The following is a 15,209-nucleotide window of genomic DNA, read 5'->3' as shown; positions in this document are numbered from 1 at the left end:
TTTACGGTAATGTGCAGTGTTTCCCATAAACTGCCAAGATACCTGTGGCGGTGGGGGCGTGGTCACCATGACATCGAGTAATTTGTATAATTTACTACAATGATATGATTTTCTCTAAAAAGGCTAAAAAAATGTATACTTACTAATTAATAATAACAGTTTTGTTTTAAACGTCCGTCCATCCATCCATTTTACAATATAATTACAACACTATGTACATATTTATATACAGATTTGAACAATAGGTTATTCACTGAAATACATTTATTAATTGTGGTTCTTACAAAAAATATGAAAGCTAAAATGTCTCTTAAAGCTCTGCCCCTTTAATTAGTGCATACTAAATAATTTAACTTTAGCCTACTACTACAACCATATTATTTACCAGCAACATAAAGTGAAACAGAGGCAGAGGTGTCCTGCCACAGTCAGTAACAAATAAACAGAAAACAGTAGTGGTCAAATACAAATAAGGCAACAAGAGAAGTATCCTACACTTCTCTTTTGTAAAGTAAATCTGAACAGCCTATATGGGCATCTACATCAACTATATGATTTGCCTGAGAAGCTGGACAGGACAAAAAAACCCAACAATTATTTTATTTTTATTTGTGGCGGACGTAATTCTTTCGTGGCGGGCCGCCACAAATAAATGAATGTGTGGGAAACACTGATGTGTTAATTTCACACATACTGTAAGTCGCTCCTGAGTATAAGTCGCACCCACGGCCAAACTATGAAAAAAACTGCGATTTATAATACGAAAAATACGGTAATTTAACTAAATATACTGCATAACAATGAAAACTAAAATAACTGACGAAAAATAATGTTAAATTGTTGTGCTAAAACAAATAAACCCAATTAATAATGAATATGTTTCTTAACTGAACTGTCAATAAAATTAAAGTGCAAATAAAACAATTTTTGTCATAATTTTTGCGCTTCAGAAACTTCTGGTACAATAGCACCAGATTTCTTCTGTTTGTTTCATCTTGTCATCACTTTGTTTATAGTCCTAATTAGGGATGTCGGATAATATCGGACTGCCGATATTATTGGCCGATAAATGCTTTAAAATGTAATATCGTACATTTTCGGTATTGGTTTCAAAATTATCGGTATCGGTTTCAAAAAGTTACATTTATGACTTTTTAAAACGCCGCTCTATGGAGTGGCACACGGACGTAGGGAGAAGTACAGAGCCCCAATAAACCTTAAAGGCATTGCCTTTGCGTGCCGGCCCAATCACATAATATCTACGGCTTTTCACACACACAAGTGAATGCAAGTCATACTTGGTCAACAGCCATACCGGTCACACTGAGGGTCGCCGTATAAACAAGTTTAACACTGTTACAAATATGCGCCACACTGTGAACCCACACCAAACAAGAATGACAAACACATTTCGGGAGAACATCCGCACCGTAACACAACAGAACAAATACCCAGAACCCCCTTGCAGCACTAACTCTTCCGGGACGCTACAATATACACCCCCCGCTACCCCCAACCCCCTCAACCTCCTCATGCTCTCTCAGGGAGAGCATGTCCCAAATTCCAAGCTGCTGTTTTGAGGCATGTTAAAAAAAAAAATGCACTTTGTGACTTCAATAATAAATATGGCAGTGCCATGTTGGCATTTTTTTTCCATAACTTGAGTTGATTTATTTAGGAAAACCTTGGGGCATCACAACAAAATTAGGCATAATGTGTTAATTCCACGACTGTATATATCGGTATCGGTTGATATCGGAATCGGTAATTAAGAGTTGGACAATATCGGATATCAGCAAAAAAGCCATTATCGGACATCTCTATTAAAAACCACTGCTCGAGACCACAAATGTGCTGTAAGTGTAGATTAAAATCCTCATAGGTCCTCTTTTACGTGACTATGAAACTAAACGAGCCGTGTAAGATATCAGATGTGGTACAGTTACTTTGTCCTGATGGAACAGTCTTGTGTTTCTGACCTGGTAGTTAGTGATGAGAGGCACGCCATGGTCTACAGCCATCCTGCGAATGAGGAAGTTATCCTTCGAGTGGCGTGTATTGTTGGTGGGCAGGTTGACCACCAGGTCAATGTGTCCCTCGCTGATCAAACTACAACACAAAGACAGATGCATAATGTACATAAGCAATCATTTGCTAGATTTGACACAAACACGGTTTGCTCTGTGCAAGATTGAAAACACTAACAACAGCTCATTTCCCCACACATCGGTTATTTGTACAATATGTCATTACCAGTTGATTACGTTTCTTTTTTTCCCAACGCTTTGAACCCTGCAACTTATAAAACGGTGCAGCTAATTTATGGATTTTTCTTTGCTAATGGCCATAAAGTCTAGTGTTCAATGCGTTTCAATAAGAGACACTGAGAAGGTGTGTTATTGTTTGTGCTAAGGCGCCATCTTTTGGACGAGTTCGCTCACTGCGGGTGGAAAATGTACTTCCTGTTTTAATGCAGTAAAACCTTCCATAGCGTTTCTGCTCGTATGAATTCTTCATTCATCACTCCAAACAACGTTTGTAAGTTTTACAATGTAACAAACAATTCTTACTTACTAAAACAGTCCCAAGTGTGATGTCTGTAGGAGTGTTTTCATGCATATTTGTACGTGCTATCGTAATGTAATCAAGCTAGCGTCGTTAGCATTATTGTGCATAATGTATTGTTTCAGGTTCCCAAATTACTCCACCAAAACGTCACCGTGGAGTTACTGAGACTGTTCAGCTGATTGGAGAGCTAGCTTCCACAGCTAGTGGGTCCATGACCATGACTTCTGTTTTGTTTAATCAGCCGTTTTACTGCCGTGTTACAAAACGGCTGCCAGCGGGACACAAAAATGGATGAATGACACGTTAATGCCTCGAACCGGAAGTAAAACCATCCCCAGCCTTTCTGCTCGTATGAATTCTTCATTCACCACTCCAAGCAACGTTTGTAAGTTTTACAATATAACTAAAACAATTCTTACTTGCTAAAACCGTCCCATGTGTGATGTCTGTAGGAGTGTTTTCATGCATATTTGTACGCGCTATCGTAATGTAATCAAGCCAGTGCATTATGTATTGTTCCAGTTTCACAAATTCCTCAGTAAATTCACCAAAAACGTCACCGTGGAGTTATTGAGTCTGTTTAGCTGACTGGAGAGCTAGCTTGCGCAGGCAGTGGGTCCATGACGATGACTTCTGTTTTGTTTGATCAGCCGTTTTACTGCCGTCTTACAGACACAATTAAGGTAAGTAAATAAGCGTTTACAAAATATTCATGTAACAATAACTCATTGCTTTGTTTGATCAGCCGTTTTACTGCCGTCTTACAGACACAATTAAGGTAAGTAAATAAGCGTTTACAAAATATTTTTGTCACAATAACTCATTCTGTTTTGTTTGATCAGCCGTTTTACTGCCGTCTTACAGACACAATTAAGTAAATATACATTTTCAAAATATTTATGTGTCAATAACTCATTTCACAGCATATATATCTGCAGCTAATGTATGTAAAAATATTTAGCGGGTGCAGCTTATATACTGGTGCGCTCTATAGTCCGAAAAATATGGTGGATGCATAATAATGGCCAGTATATGACTTCAATTTGTCACAATCTGTGCCACAGAACAACAATGTTTTTCATTCATTATATAGGGATTTTAATGAGACTCCAATGTGCCTTACAAAACTACACCCGTTGCATTTGTTGTTTAGATGCATCATGTACTGTATGTGCTTTGTTTTCTTTGAGAGTAGTACAGTACTTGTAACACCTCGCTCTCAAAGTCACACAGTCAGTGCTTGCATTTTCACGTGGAGGTGTTGAATCAGGACTGTACTGGAAAAGCACATCTGAAGGGTAGGTGACAGAGACAACACAGGTCATGGTCCTCTCTAAAGTGCGGGCCTCTGTGACACCTCACAGCTGATGCCAGTGTGTGTCTGTGTGCTGTTTTCTAATCCGCACACAAGCTCATTTCCAAACAGATGGTCTCACTGTAGCGTGCCATAACATCTTGGTGGCGGCATTCACCTAAAACTAAAGTAACCTTCAGGGTGCGTCCATATTTTCCATACAACTACAAACTATGCAAAACTTATTTTGTTCTTTTATTGACAACTCAGTGAACAAAGTAAAAGGTTTGCCTTCAGTTTATTATTTACTGCTTCCTTTTAACAATATTCACGTCAACATTAAAACTAAATGTATTTCAGGTGCAAACATTCAAGAGGAACCACACTTTTTGGGGGGAATTTTATCCATCATTCACAATTTTTATATAAGACAAGAACACATGTTGTACGTTTTTTATGCATTCTAAAACATAAATAAACGTTAGCAAAAGTCAGCTAACAATGAAGGTAATGTAAGTCGCCCTATTCCGCCTATAAAGAGCTTTTAAAAAACATTGAATAATTGTTTTATACACACCTAGTATATATATATATATATATATATATATATATATATATATATATATATATATATATATATATATATATATATATATATATATATATATATATATATATATTAGGGGTGTGGGAAAAAATCGATTCGAATTCGAATCACGATTCTCACGATTCTCATTTTTAAAAAATCGATTTTTTTGTTGTTGATTTTTTTAATTATTATTTTTTTTAAATAATCAATCCAACAAAACAATACACAGCAATACCATAACAATGCAATCCAATTCCAAAACCAAACCCGACCCAGCAACACTCAGAACTGCAATAAACAGAGCAATTGAGAGGAGACAAACACGACACAGAACAAGAAAAATAGAGCCATAACTAACTAGTATTTGTGTAATTTTATTTGTGTAAGTGGCATGTTCTCAAAAATATAAAGGCAGCTAGCCTAAGCTCATTTGATTTATGAATCATTTATTTTGTTGTTTTACACAAAGAACTAGTAAATAATGAACAGTTACAGTATTTTTGTATAATTTATGGTAATGTTTGGGCAAGTTCTGGCACAGACTGGCAGCTAGCCTAGCCTACCAATTGTATTCTATTGATGTTACAGTCACAGGAGTTGTATTACTGTATTTTATTGTTCTGGCAACTGAGTGAGTAGTAACTGAGTGTCAAATTCAGTCAGATGTTAAAACGTTTTGTTCTAGTTAAAATGTGTGCAAGCATGAATAAATCAGACAACATATTGTCTTGGATTTACATTTGTGTGTTTACATTATTGCAATCAGTTGATAAAACATTGTCCTTTAGAACTATACAAGCTTTTTACAAAAATCTACTACTCTGCTTGCATGTCAGCAGACTGGGGTAGATCCTGCTGAAATCTATGTATTGAATGAATAGACAATCCTTTTGTATCTTGGCAAAAATCTTAGCCACACGATTATCAAATGTAATAGAAAAATGAATTCATACTGACCAAACTGGCTTCATGGAAGGTCGACAATCTTCAGACAATACAAGGAAATTGTTTAAATGTTATTTACTATGCTAGAAGTCTCCCTTATCCCACAGCAGTATGTAGTGTTGATGCGGAGAAGGCATTCCACCGCATAAACTGCTCATTTATGTTTTGCACATTACGTAAATTTGGATTTGGAGATTTTATACAATGGATTAAGATGCTTTATACAAGGCCCATGGCATCAGTCAAAACCACTAATCATATTTCAGAACCTTTTTCGTTAAAAAGAGGAGTAAAACAGGGATGTCCTGCATCTGGATTATTATTTAATTTGGTTATTGAACCCTTAGCTGGAAAAATAAGAAGTGAAAATAATATTCATGTTATAAAAATTGGCTCTCAGTATAATAAGCTATCTGTATTGTGACGACATAATTCTCTACATGTCACATGTTGACTCCTCTCTTCACTATATCAATAATGTCATCACTGAATATGGCTGTTTATTAGGGTATAAAGTCAATTGGGACAAATGTGAAATATTACCACTTAACACTGCAAGAAATCACAAGTTCCGAACTCCAAAATTGGGTTTGGTTTTGAAATTGTATTGCACTATTATGGTATTGTTGTGTATCGTTTTCATTAAAAAAAATAAAAAATCGTTTTTGAATCGAGAATCGTGTCGAATTGAAAAAAAATCGATTTTGAATTGAATCGTGACCCTAAGAATCGATTCTGAATCGAATCGTGGGACATCCAAAGATTCACAGCCCTTATATATATATATATATATATATATATATATATATATATATATATATATATATATATATATATATATATACACACACACACATTTATTAGGGAAATGTAATATCGGAAATGATCGATATCGGTTTTAAAATTATCTGTATCATTTCCAAAAAGTAACATTTATGACTTTTTAAAACGCCGCTGTGTACACAGACGTAGGGAGAAGTACAGAGCGCCAATAAACCTTAAAGGCACTTCCTTTGCGTGCCGGCCCAGTCACATAATATCTACGGCTTTTCACACACACCCAAGTGAATGCAAGCATACTTGATCAACAGCCATACAGGCCACACTGAGGGTAGCCGTATAAACAATTTTAACGCTGTTACAAATATGCGCCACACTGTGAACCCACACCAAACAAGAATGACAAACACATTTCGGGAGAACATCCGCACCGTAACACAACATAAACACAACAGGACAAATACCCAGAACCCTTTGCAGCACTAACTCTTCCGGGATGCTACAATATACACCCCTCGCTACCCCCTAACCCCCCCAACCTCAACCTCCTCATGATCTCTCAGGGAGAGCATGTCCCAAATTCCAAGCTGCTGTTTTGAGGCATGTTATAAAAAAAAAAGCACTTTGTGACTTCAATAATAAATATGGCAGTGCCATGTTGGCATTTTGTTCCATAACTTGAGTTGATTTATTTTGGAAAACCTTGTTACATTGTTTAATGCATCCAGCGGGGCATCACAACAAAATTAGGCATAATGTGTTAATTCCACGACTGTATATATCGGTATCGGTTGATATCGGAATCGGTAATTAAGAGTTGGACAATATCGGCAAAAAAGCCATTATCGGACATCTCTAATATATATACACAACATACACATTTATATACATACACATTTTTATCCATCCTGCCTCGAAAGAAAATAATGTTTGCTTTGGTGCCCTAAAATATGAGCCCTACTTTAAGGCAACACTTGCCTTGACCGTAAAGTTACAATTCGAGGCCTGTATATACATATACTGTACATATACACATACATATACAAATGATAACAATTTCAAATGAATATTTCATAATATTCTGGACACCTCTTCGGTTCACCTCCGAGGCGGTTTGACATGGCTGGCATGTTGCTGCGGTAGAAGACTTTCCATTTTCCCCGCAAATGCAGTGAAGTGGACTTCAGAGTCCGCTGCTGCTGCTTTGATGTTGGCGGCATATAACCGAGATAATGAAGGAGGTCTGCTCTCAGATCTCAGCATCGTATGCTGATCAGACGTCCTAATTTGGAATTTAAAGAAGGTTTACTTATAACTTTAGCGCTCCTTTGGGGATGTTTGCCTCTACTTTTTAACTCTGCTTTCCATACTGCTATTACGATGTTTATACACGTGACCGAGACTTCAGTTTCATAAAAAAAAGAAGGCTTCCAAACCTCTTGATACTGGGCAAACTGGTGTGACCTCCCTTCTCCGTGGGCCAGGCGACTGGAGTGGCCGACACCTCGTTCACACACAGCCAGGCTGAGGTGGCTTCTGTGGCATAGAGCTGCAGGACAACAAAGCACAGTTCAGGGTCATAACATCAACATGCATGATCCACTAGTCAAAACGTCAATGCCAGTCAGGTTGTCCATGTTGACATTTTACCACACAAGATGCACCATGTTCTGCAATAAACTCACGGGCTATTTTGATTAGTCATTGGCTTTTTTACTACGTTTCCATGCACTAAATTAGTTTGATTTCTCAAAGAGTGTGGTTTTTTTTGGTATTTCCACACCTACATGTGAAGTCCCAGAGTCCATGCACCCGCTTTAATGCAACGATTGGTCACACATGTGCCTCCCGTACACTGGGGGAGCGCTTATTTCATTTTAGCTCTGATCAATGTATTTATTTTTTCCCGGTTGTCACACCAAAACAAGGCACCTTTGCAGCTCCTTGCAAGTCAATGTTAAAAAGAATTGATCATAGCAGACCAAGAAGGAGTGCTGGATGCGGGTCCGAAGCAAAGACTGGTAGTCGGAAGTTGAAGGAACTTTCAGATGGAGAACGGAAAGAAAACTTTTGAATGTCCCTGTGGGGGTGGCGTGGCCTGCAGACCTGCAGCGAAGCGGGGTGTGTCAGGACCAGCTTCCAGATCAGCGGCAGGTGCGTAGATGACACAGCTGAGAGTGTTTGTCTGATCACCTGTCGATCTGTTAAAAGGCAGCCGTGGGAAGGAGAGGGCAGTTGTTGTTGATGGCGGTTGGCGAAGCACGAGGGGAGCGAGAGCAAGACAGACGACTCTGAAGGAAAACCATTCATGTGCTCGATCGAGGAAAAAGACAATTGCTGAAAAGCACACAAAGACGTTGCACGATCTAACACGTTTATTGTAAAATAAACATTATTAACGCTGAAAAGGAGTGGCGATGTCGGTGACTGGTGGTCCAAAGAACCCAGAGGAGCAAGACCTCCACAGTCCCGAAGTCCAATAAGATCAGTGGATTGATGGGAGTTTTAAGTCCGAAGGAAAAGAAAATTTATGCCCCGATACTGCTTCAGATGAAGTGAGTTGAACTGTAGTATAATGCACTGCTCTGCCAACACACATGGGTCCCTATGCTGCCCTCACAAACGATCAGAAATAAGAAAAATCTTTAACTTTAACAACCATATTGCTACAATAATAACAATTTTAAAAAGTAATATCCACTTACAGTACTTTATGCGCAAAGGTCCTCTGGTGAGGAGCAGACAGAGGGAGAGAAGGGAGGGTTCGGGAAGGAGGGGCTGAGCGTGTGCTTTGGAAAAGGCGCCCATCCTCCGCTTTGGCATATTTTTTTCCAGAAGAGTCCGTTCTCATTACCATTTAAAGGCCTACTGAAAGCCACTACTACCGACCACGCAGTCTGATAGTTTATATATCAATGATGAAATCTTAACATTGCAACACATGCCAATACGGCCGGGTTAACTTATAAAGTGCAATTTTAAATTTCCCGCTAAACTTCCGGTCGAAAACGTCTTTGGATGATGACGTATGCGCGTGACGTAACCAGTGAAACAGAAGTATCCGTACCCCATTGAATCCAATACAAAAAGCTCTGTTTTCATCTCAAAATTCCACAGTATTCTGGACATCTGTGTTGGTGAATCTTCTGCAATTTGTTTAATGAACAATGAAGACTGCAAAGAAGAAAGTTGTAGGTGGGATCGGTGTATTAGCGGCGGACTACAGCAACACAACCAGGAAGACTTTGACTCGGATAGCAGACGCGCTAGCCGACGCTAGCCACCGACCGCATGGATGATTGTGGTGAAGCCCTTCGTCCTTCCGTCGATCGCAGGTAAACACGGGTGTTGAGCAGATGAGGGCTGGCTGGCGTAGGTGGAGCGCTAATGTTTTTATCATAGCTCTGAGGTCCCGTTACTAAGTTAGCTTCAATGGCGTCATTAGCAACAGCATTTTTAAGCTTCGCCAAGCTGCAAAGCATTAACCGTGTATTTACTTGTTCATGGTTTAATAGTATTGTGGATTTTCTGTCTATCCTTCCAGTCAGGGGTTTATGTATTTTGTTTCTATCTGCATTTGAGCCCGATGCTATCACGTTAGCTCCGTAGCTAAGTTAGCTTCAATGGCGTCGTTAGCAACAGCATTTTTAAGCTTCGCCAAGTTGGAAATTATTAACCGTGTATTTACATGTCCAAGGTTTAATAGTATTGTTGATCTTCTGTCTATCCTTCCAGTCAGGGGTTTATTTATTTAGTTTCTATCTGCATTTGAGCCCGATGCTATCACGTTAGCTGAGTAGCTAAAGAGCTTCGCCGATGTATTGTCGTGGAGACAAAAGTCACTGTGAATGTCCATTTCGCGTTCTCGACTCTCATTTTCAAGAGGATATAGTATCCGAGGTGGTTTAAAATACAAATCCGTGATCCACAATATAAAAAGGAGAGTGTGGAATCCAATGAGCCAGCTTGTACCTAAGTTACGGTCAGAGCGAAAAAAGATATGTCTTGCACTGCATTCTAGTCCTTCACTCTAACGTTCCTCATCCACGAATCTTTCATCCTCACTCAACTTAATGGGGTAATCGTCACTTTCTCGGTCCGAATCTCTCTCGCTGCTGGTGTAAACAATAGGAAAATATGAGCAGTCCTTCCTCCGGTGTCGTCACGCTACTTCCGGTAGGGGCAAGGCTTTTTTTTAATCAGAGACCAAAAGTTGCAAACTTTATCATCGTTCTATACTAAATCCTTTCAGCAAAAATATGGCAATATCGCGAAATGATCAAGTATGACACATAGAATGGATCTGCTATCCCCGTTTAAATTTAAAAAATTCATTTCAGTAGGCCTTTAAAAGTTGCTGTGGTATGAAAACTGTGCTGTGATACACTGCAAAAACTGAAATCTAAGTAAGATGAAATATCTCAAATAAGGGTGATATTTGCTTATTTTGCATCTCTCTTAGAGATAGGGTGAGAAGTTCAGTCACCCGAGAGAGACTCGGAGTAGAGCCGCTGCTCCTTCGCTTGGAAGGGAGCCAGCTTAGGTAGTTCGGGCATCTCGTGCGGATGCCTCACGAGCGTCTCCCTAGGGAGGTCCTTGTTGCACGTCCCACTGGGAGGAGGCCCCGCGGCAGGCCAAGGACCAGATGGGGGGATTACATCTCCTCTCTGGCCTGGGAACGCTTCGGGATTCCCCAGGAGGAAGTCGCAAATGTTGCTCTGGAGAGGGAAGTCTGGGGGTCTCTGCTGGAGCTGTTGTCCCCGCGACCCGATTCCGGATAAGCGGTTGAAGATGGATGGATGGATGGATGGATTTGCTTATTTTCTGTCTGATTAGATAATTCTTCTCACTAAGCAGATTTTATGTTAGAGTGTTTTACTTGTTTTAAGGGTTTTGGTCCTAAATGATCTCAGTAAGATATTGCAGCTTGTAGCTGAGGTTTTATGACCTATATTGAGTAAAACATGCTTGAAACTAGAATATCAAGTGATGCAACGCTGTGTCATCAACACTCACAAGTATAAAACTACTTTTTTAAAGTAACAATTTCTTACTTCAAGCATGAAAAAAAAAATCATGATGCCGAGTGCATATCATTATGTCAAGATAATGGCACTGGCATTTACTTAATTTAAGAATATTTTTCAACATATTGAGCAAAAAGGTTTTTTCTTTTTTTTCTACCAAGAAAAGTGCACTTATTAGTGATAATATTCTTATTTTAAGGTATTTTTGGGTTCACTGAGGTTAGCTAATTTTACTTGTTTTGGAAAGTCTTGACAAGCCGAATTTTCTTGTTCTATTGGCAGATGATTTTGCTTAGTTCAAATAAAATACCCCTAATTTTTTATTTAATTTTTTTCTTATTTTTGAACACTGACTTTTTGCAGTGTACCACAATCCGTTCAATAGGAGTTAGCACAAAACGGCTGCCAGCGGGACAAAAAATGGATGAATGACGACGTGTTTGCACACAAAGGCATAAATTGGCACAACCTAAAGGTTCGTAAGTTGAAAAGTTTGCAAATAGAGGGGTTTGTAAATGGAGGTTGCAATGTTTATATCGGAACAGATCGGATGTTTCGCTATCATTCCGTAACGGATTAGGTTTGACCTCAGAGGTTACACAACATAAAGTGGACATGCAATAAAATAGCGTTAGAATTCATCAAATATTGGTGGGTGTGAATGTTGTCTGTTTATCTATCTGTGTTGGCCCTGTGATGAGGTGGCGACTTGTCCAGGGTGTACCCCGCCTTCCGCCCGATTGTAGCTGAGATAGGCTCCAGCACCCCCCCGCAATCCCGAAAGGGATAAGCGGTAGAAAATGGATGGATGGATGGATGGTCAATAGAGAGATAAGCAAATCGATTCAAAACAGGAAACTTGTAGTACGCACCTTGAAGCCTTCCTCCTTCAGCTGATGCGCAATAGCCAGGAAACTGGGTCGAAATGAATGCTGGCAGGAAAAGCAGAAAATGAAATGCAGAACTCATCTTGTAAAAATGTGCTGAGTTCAAAAAGCAGCAACAAAAAAGTACCATATTTTCCAGACTATAAGGTGCACTTAAATTTATTTATTTTTCTCAAAACTCGACATTGCGCCTTATAACCCGGTGCGCCTAATGTAAGGAATACCTTTGGTTGGGCTTACCCACCTTGAAGCTATTTTATTTGGCACATGTCATAATGATTAGTGTGACCAGTAAATGGCAGTCAAACCCAAGAGATAAGTGTAAGCTGCACTATCATGGCAATACGTCTTAAGTAAACACCAACATTTTATATGTTCCATTGAAAATATAGAACATTACACACAGCACTCAAAAATCTATCAAAATCTTTTAGTACGACTTTGGTAAGCTATGAAGCCGCACCGCTTGATGGATTGTACGGTGCTTCGACATACGAGTATTATGATGGTGTGTATAAGTTAAGACATTATCTAGCGTTTTGTTTCGCAATATTATGCAAAAGCAACTTTTCTTACCTTCTGGTACCTGCTGATCGGTATTTGGGATCTGCATAAATCCTGAAAAATTGCGCTAATCCGCCTTTGAAGTCCGTGCAGACACCGTAGTTGATAAGCTTCTTCTTTTTCTCTATCTTTTTGTTATTGGACATTCATCCTTCACTGTTGCCATTTCTAATATAAAGTAGTGTAAAGTTGTTACTTATATCTGACTCGCCATTAAAGCGCTAAAACATACGGGTGTAGTGAGTTTACATTATTCACCCAAGGAACTTTAGTTATTAAAGAGTTCCGGTCTGACGTTTTTTCACAGGACACATTTTCGGTGTTTCCGGATGAGGAGATGCTGCTCTGTTATTGAAGTAAAGTCTGCATGTCATTAAAACAGTTGGTTCCATCTTTTGACACTTCTTACATTCCCGTCCTTGCACGCTACACCGCTACAACAAAGACGACGGGGAGAAGGCGCTGCCGAAGGTGAGCCATGTAAATAAGACCGCCCACAAAACGGCGCATCCTGAAGCGACTGTCAGAAAACGGCTTGAAGATGATCTGTAAAACATCATCTATGCAACATTTTGACCAAAGAACCACCATTACATGTTATGTAGACCACAAGGAAGTATTTTACACTTAGAAAATAACTAAATAATATGACTCCTTTAATCCGGTGCGCCTTATATATGAAAAAATCTCAAACAGACCATTCATTGGCAGTGCGCCGTATAATCCGGTGCGCCCTATGGTCCGGAAAATACGGTATTGTTGAATCAGTTGTGCTACAGCTTGGTTCCAATTATGTACATAGTCTTGTGCGCTGGATCGTGTTTCCTAATTGTTTGAATAAAGGTTCATTTATCATTGATAGTCTTTTTTTAAAATTTTGCCAGGACCAAATACTCGTACTTTCAGGTTTTACCTTCCCACCAGAATTGGGATTAGACCCAGGAGGTAGATCCGCATCAGGACTACTGTTGTGTTGTGTATCTGTCCGCCATGCTGACCCCGGGGGTCTGCCTTGAAGTGGACTCCTTCCCCCAAGGGGCCAATTACACAGCTTTGGTAAAGTTGGATTAATCAAAGTCACGGTCGTGGTGACAGCAGGATTTAATTACTCCAATCATGCATGTGGTGATTGAAAACTCACTTTTTCTGACCGGATTTTTGCATCTCATGCAACAATTCATTCATTCATAACAATTACAGCACCTCAGTCAAAGTAAATACACAGAGACAAGCAACAGCAAAATGTTGATGTTCCATTGAGAATATAAATCATTACACACGGCGTTCACAAATCTGTCAAAATGTTTTAGTACGATTTTGGTAAGCTACGAAGCCGCAGCGCTCGACGGATTGTCGGAACATTACAGCTACAGTAGTCAGACGTACTCTGCTTCAACATACAGTATTATTATGGTGTGTGTATAAGGACCGCAAACTGGCACCTAATAGGAGACATATCTGGTGGTTTGTTTCGCAATATTATGCAAAACCAACTTTTCTTACCTTTTGGTACCTGCTGATGTGTATTTGGGATCTGCATAAATCCTGAAAAAGTGCACACTTCCACCATTGTAGTCCGCGCCGTAGTTAATGAGCTCCTTTTTCTCTATCCTCATTTTGTGGGGCATTCATCCTCGGCTGTTGCCATTTCTAATATAAAGTAGCATAAAGCTGTAAGTTATATCTGTCAGTAGACTCGCAATGAAAGCGCTACAAATTACAACAAAATTGACGGAGGAGACGCTGTCGAAGTGGAGGCACGTAATTAAGGCACACCCTGAAGAGACGGTCAGAAAGCGGCTTGAAGATGGTGTGTAAAACATCATCGATGCAACTTTTTGACCTAAGAACCACCATTATATGTTATGTAGACCACAAGGAAGTGGTAAATATAAAATCATAATATCACCCCTTCAATGCGCCTTATGGTCCGAAAAATTCTTACTAAACGTATTAGTTTTTTCCTATTTTCACAGAAAAATAAATGTCCTGCATGAAATTGCATACCTTTAAAAATGTAATAGTGTCCAATGATGCAACAAATATCATATTTCAATATTTTCCAAACAGTTTTTTTGTTAAAATAAGAATACATTTACTTAAATATCTACTTAACTTATGATTTCAAAGCAAGTTATCCATCAAATTGTCCACAGTAAAAATTACAATAGATTTTATGGTAACATTTACAGTGGTTTTTACAGCATCCATCCATCCATCCATTTTCTACCGCTTGTCCCTTTCGAGGTCGCGGGGGGTGCTGGAGCCTATCTCGGCTGCATTCGGCGGAAGGCGGAGTACACCTTGGACAAGTCGCCACCTCATTGCAGGGCCAACACAGATAGACAGACAACATTCACACTCACATTCACACACTACGGCCAATTTAGTGTACTAATGTAAATTTTAAAAACTCTACCAAGGTTTTTTATATGGTACAATTCTGAGTGTTTTTTTACCATAAAATCTAAGGTTGTTTTTACGGTGTATTACTGTAAATGGAAAAACAGTACCGCATTTTTTCACTGTAAAAAACTGGCAGCTGGAATAAAAAA

General features: G+C 39.2%; 1 protein-coding gene across 1 annotated transcript in view; it reads right to left on the bottom strand.

Moving 5' to 3' along the window:
• cps1 (carbamoyl-phosphate synthase 1, mitochondrial) overlaps positions 1-15,209 on the bottom strand; it is a 130,577-nt gene that overhangs the window by 5,576 nt on the left and 109,792 nt on the right. The window contains exons 35-37 of the mRNA XM_062068881.1: positions 12,076-12,135; positions 7,613-7,725; positions 1,980-2,109 (exon numbers count right to left, since the gene is read on the bottom strand). Coding sequence (XP_061924865.1) covers positions 1,980-2,109; positions 7,613-7,725; positions 12,076-12,135 — 303 coding nt within the window. The remainder of the gene's footprint in view (positions 1-1,979; positions 2,110-7,612; positions 7,726-12,075; positions 12,136-15,209) is intronic.

The sequence above is a fragment of the Entelurus aequoreus genome, linkage group LG14 (assembly GCF_033978785.1).
Source record: "Entelurus aequoreus isolate RoL-2023_Sb linkage group LG14, RoL_Eaeq_v1.1, whole genome shotgun sequence".
NCBI lineage: Eukaryota > Metazoa > Chordata > Actinopteri > Syngnathiformes > Syngnathidae > Entelurus > Entelurus aequoreus.
The sequence above is the reverse complement of the archived record's forward strand: the minus strand, read 5'-3'. Positions and strand labels throughout refer to the sequence as shown.